The sequence below is a fragment of the Typha angustifolia genome, chromosome 1 (assembly GCF_048772165.1).
Source record: "Typha angustifolia cultivar Huaian chromosome 1, ASM4877216v1, whole genome shotgun sequence".
In the NCBI taxonomy this organism is placed as follows: Eukaryota; Viridiplantae; Streptophyta; class Magnoliopsida; order Poales; family Typhaceae; genus Typha; species Typha angustifolia.
Window position 1 is genome coordinate 4,705,294 of NC_133239.1, and position 5,529 is coordinate 4,710,822.

The 5,529-nt window shown below is 39.8% G+C and overlaps 1 protein-coding gene across 1 annotated transcript; it reads left to right on the forward strand.

Annotated features, from left to right (window-relative positions):
* The first annotated feature begins 320 nt into the window (after positions 1-320).
* LOC140764262 (galactolipase DONGLE, chloroplastic) lies at positions 321-1,871 on the forward strand. The gene has a single exon (XM_073102734.1). The coding sequence runs from the start codon at positions 391-393 to the stop codon at positions 1,738-1,740; it is 1,350 nt and encodes a 449-aa protein (XP_072958835.1). The 5' UTR covers positions 321-390; the 3' UTR covers positions 1,741-1,871.
* Positions 1,872-5,529: the final 3,658 nt, after the last annotated feature.

The window sequence follows — 5,529 nt, forward strand, 5'->3', positions numbered from 1 at the left end:
AAAGTAAGTTTTGTCAAATTATAGAAGAAGATAGGGTGTTATGTGCGAAAAGAGAGGCCCCTTACTTTATGCGATCCTTCTCGTCTCCTTCATGAAAGCCCGTACTTTTCAGCTGATTTCCCAGCCGGAATCGGCACTCAACCGACCACTCCACAGGCAAAAAAAATTCTTACTCGTGTATTCCCGGTCAAATCTCACGCCAAACATGCGCTTCGTTACACCCCAGGCCAACGGTCGGTTCTTCCCCACCATACCCAACATATATAAATATATATATATATATGTGCACACTTCACACCCTTCTCTCCTTAATTCCCACCTCAAAAACTCACACTCTCCTCTCTCTCTTTCTCTCTCGCGCTCCCTCTTCATTCCTCGCGAGAACATCTAATGGCGGCGGCGTCTTCGTCCTTCTCTATATCGAACACATCATACTTAGCCTCGTGCGGCGGGGTACCATCACGCCGCCTCCGCGCATCGGCTACCGCCGTCGCGGTCTCCACCTTGGCCCCCCAGCAGCAAAAGACGATAGCCATAGCGGCTTCCCCGTCCACCGCTGCGCTCAACCGCGCGTCCGCCCGAGTTGAGGTGGCGAGTCCGCCTCTCGCCTGCATGTGGCGGGAGATCCAAGGGTCCGACGATTGGGAGGACCTCGTGGAGCCCCTCAACCCCATCCTCCGCCAGGAGATCGTCCGGTACGGCGAGTTCGTCGCCGCGTGCTACAAAGCCTTCGACCTCGACCCGGCTTCCAAGCGCTACCTCAATTGCAAGTACGGGAAGAGCCGGATGCTCCGCGAGGTCGGCATGGAAGGCTCCGGCTATCACATCACCAAGTACATCTACGCGACGCCGGACATCAGCATCCCGACGCAGGCCGGCACTTGCTGCGGGCGGTGGATCGGGTACGTGGCGGTGTCCGACGACGAGGAGGTGAAGAGATTAGGGAGGAGAGATGTGTTAGTCTCGTTCCGGGGGACGGTGACGAACACCGAGTGGATCGCCAATTTCATGAGCTCGCTCGAGCCGGCGCGGCTCGACCCGCACGACCCCCGGCCGGACGTCAAGGTCGAGTCGGGCTTCCTCAGCCTCTACACCTCCAACGACAGCTCGTGCAAGTTCGGCAGCGGCAGCTGCCGCGAGCAACTCCTGGCCGAGGTGTCGAGACTAGTCAACCTCTACAAAGATGAGGAATTAAGCATCACACTGGCAGGTCATAGCATGGGGAGTTCACTGGCTCTTCTTCTAGGTTACGACCTAGCGGAGCTCGGCTTGAACAGAGACGGCGGTAGCCGGGAAGTCCCGATCACCGTGTACTCATTCGGCGGGCCGAGGGTCGGGAACCTAGGGTTCAAGCAGAGGTGTGAGGACCTCGGCGTGAAGGTCCTGCGCGTCGCTAACGTCAACGATCCTGTGACAAAGCTGCCCGGAGTTTTCCTCAATGAGAATTCTAGGTTTTTGGGTGGTAGGTATGAGCTCCCTTGGAGCTGCTCATGTTATGCTCATGTGGGAGTAGAGTTAGCCTTGGACTTCTTCAAGGTGAAGAACCCTGCATGTGTTCATGACTTGGATGCTTATATAGGGTTATTGAAGTGCCCGAAGATGGCAGCGCAGATGAAGAAGGGAGGGAGTGATCTAATTACTAGAGCAATAGATTTTGTTTGCAACCAGAAACTGGATGCATGGCAATGGCAAGAAGCTGCAAGGCAAGTAGGCAACTTGATGCAATTGCTAAGAATTTGAGCCATGATAGCAAACATATCAGACCTGAGTAAATATAACATGTATAAATGTATATGTTACAGTGAAAAGGTAACCATTTTTGGAGGTTAATTAATTGTATAATATTGTTCAGATAGAATGGGAAAACTTTTATTGATGGAAGAGATCTATCCATTGTGTTATATCTCCTGCTGTCTAAAACCTAATTACAAGTACGATAATCTTCTAGCTTTTGCGTGCATGCTTGCATGCATGCATGCATAGGGTTACTCTACCCAAATATTATGCTTATTGCGCTTATAAATTTTTCTGTCAAACTGAAATGCTATATTAGTCAAGGAATTAAAATTCAACACTAACAATAGATCTGCCACGCAATGGTTTCTTCTAAAAGAAAAACGAGAGTTAGCCTTGTCCATTTTCCATTAGATAGGGTGCGTTTTTTGTTGCTTTCTTCTCTTCAAAACTTTCCAACCAACTACTGTCTGTTTTGAATTGTAATGGGATCCAACGTGGTGTGAGTACTTTAGAAGAAGAAGAAAAAAAGATTAAGTTTTCAAGAGTTTTAAGTCGTTGTTTTCATACTTTGAGTCTTCCATTATCAATATTCAATCATAAACCTTCTAAGATCTTGTGCAATCATCACGTTTAACGTACATTTGGTGTAACACCACCAGATTTATTAATTAGCTTTGTGTCGATTACAGCTAGTTAGGTTCTTTTGTTGTTGATCAGAGGAGCATGCACCATTACTGGTTGCAAGTGGGTTAAAGTTCGATCCATGTGAGACGGCTATTTGTGAAATTTAACCTAAAAAAGTCATGTTATTCATATGATTGATCAACATGTTTACAGAACAAACCGACCGTATATTTTAATTTATCCAGGAATGAACGTGAGAGCATAGCTTATTCTCCTTTGAATATTATACTCGATGATCTGCTTGTAGGTATAGGAATTAGTACTGGATATAATATTTTGATTCCTTTATATACCAGATGAAGTGTTTTTGCGTGCATACGTTTTAATACAAGTATTATAGCAGATTAATAAGTTCTAAGAATAATCAGAGTGCATATATTTCTATTCTTGCATTACAATAAAACCATGCATATATACATGTCCGTTAATCATACAGTACCTATACGCTTAGTATACATGCATATATTAGGCTTATTAGCACTCATTCGGCTCTACTTATACTCTGGAGTAAGTGTGCAACACAACTATATATATATATATATATTAGCAATGTGCCTATTATTGCTAGCTGGGTTCTTTTTATTTATTTATTGTTGATTAATTATAATGGGGCACCGCGTATATATGTCATGTTCTTGCAAGTGGGTTAGCTAGAAAAAGATCATGTTACTACGATAAATTAATCCACTATTATAATGAATCACTAATAATTCTTGAGGTTATATTCATACCACTACTTGATAATGTTTTCAATTTCTATATGAGGACAATTATAGCATGTTAATCAAATGTGCTAGTTTTGCATGAGTTTTGAGAACGTACTTACTATTACTCAAGAAAAAGAAAGGGAATGTATGTGCCATGCACGTAGACCATAGACTGAAACAGTTACATAATATTCAGATCCTCAAGTACTCATCAATGGATGGGTTTGTGGAGTATTATTATTAAGTAATAGAAAATTAAGAAGGTTTAACAAGAGAAGAATATGTTTGGCAGTATATATTACTATCATATCTTCATAAATTAACCAAGTCTTTGTTACTTTTTTTTAGGTCATCTTCCAACTTAGACTTAGAAAATTCTTGGTGCAACAATTGCTCTGATCATAAGGTTCAATGGTTTTAGACACTGCTAGAGATGGGTGCTACCTAAGCTGAAACCCAACTTCTACTTAATGGGACCTCTTGTCTTTAAGACTGTGTGTGTGTGTGTGTGTGTGTGTATGTGTGTGTGTGTGTGTCTGTCTGTCTCTCTGGCTATATGCATGCATGAGTCACTTTTTCATTACTCTGTCCCCTAGCATTAGTGAAGCTTCCGACCAAACTTTGTCTATACGTTGTCTTTTTTCTGGGATGATCTAATACTAGGACTCGTTACTGTCTCTCTCTCTGTTGACAAGTAGGAAGCGTTTTCCTCTAGACCCCACTCGACCCATGCAACTCACGTTGCATTAGCTCACAGAAGGGACTTCCAGTGGCCCCCTCAACTCGAATCCGACGTGTCATATTAGTTCAATTAAGAGTGTGTTTGGCTAAAAGAAACATAACAAGGTAATAATCTAGGATACTGTTGTAAACTATGTCTAATGTTACCTAGTGGTAAAACATATTAATACAAGCCTAGGGCTGTCAAAATAATTGAGCTCGGCTTAAAAATAGGCTAAGCAGAGCTTAATCATTAAAGCTAGGCTCGAAATTAAATTCGAGCCAAGCTTGATCCCGAGCCGACTCGATCGAGTTGGCTCGATAAGGCTCGATATATATAATATGAGTAATATCAAACTAATATGAACCATCAGATCAAAACTCTTTCATCTATTCAAAATTTCAGCCATTATTTTCTGACACAATTATCTTTATTGTTTGTAATATATATTTTAGCTGCTCGTAGTTTTTTGACATAATTATCTTTGTTACTTGTGATTTATATTTTGGTTGCTTGTAGTTTTTTAATCCATTTATCTTTATTGTTTGTAATTTATATTTTGGTAATATTTATATCTCTATAGTTAAATTAGGTTTTATTTCAAGCTTGATTCAAGCCTAAATTAATTCAAGCTTGCTCAGACCCAAAATTGGTTTAAAATTGATAAGGCTTGAAATTGCTAATTGAGCAGCTCGTTTAAGCTCGAAATTAGCTCGAGTTTGAAATTTGCTCGGATTGAAATTATTTCAATTCAAGTTTGTTCACAAAGCATGCTCAAAATTAATTTCAATCCAAGCTTGATTAGAAACAGACTCGATGAAGCTCGACTTGTTTACACCCCTAGTAACGAGCCAATAAAGACAAACTATCACATATGGGAATGAGAGCCCCTTCAACTATTAAAAAGCATATATAAGTTATCTTACTTTAATTATCCAAATACATTAGATATAATTTATATTAGTTTAATTTTTGTTGTTGTTGTAAAACAACCCTTCAACATACTTTCGTGGCCTCATTTGTTGTCGAGACGACCATTTCAGTATTACCTAAAATAAAAAGAGGAGGTAATTAGGAAAGTTTAGTATTATTATTTTTATATAGGTTATAATGTTAGTTTATTTTAATATGAAAGTAAATTAATTCAAGTGATTTGCATCGTAAACTAGTATAATTTATATTTTTGCATCTTTTATCCATTCTACTTTTACTTTAAAAGTTTCACCTAATTTTTTTAAAAATATCAAAATTACTCTTATATCAAGTTGGGAATATCTCTCTACATTAAATGCATAGAGATCTCGTAACATTTATAAAGTATATTTTTATCTTTCTACTTCTCTCTCTTCACTAGCATTAAACATTAACATATTTTGAATTATTTTTCAACTCATTGTCTTCACCAAATTCCTAATGTGGTGACAAGCTCAAGTTTTCCTACTTCTCAAACCCTCTCATTTCTTCTCCATTATCTTTGTCTCTTCCTCTCTCTAGTCACAAGAAGTTCAAGCATGCCCCAAGGGGGCCTTGCAACACTCGGTCTCCTCCATTGTTGCTCTCTTTTCTTATCTTTTGTTGTTAGTAAGAATACTAGGTTTTCTGTATACAAAATATTCTTTTCTTATCTTATCATATTAAAATAGCCTCCAAATAAAATATTAGAACAAAGAGATAAAAACA

Excerpts from the sequence above, each read along its gene's own strand:
- LOC140764262 (XM_073102734.1), top strand. The coding sequence starts at position 391 with ATGGCGGCGGCGTCTTCGTCCTTCTCTATATCGAACACATCATACTTA.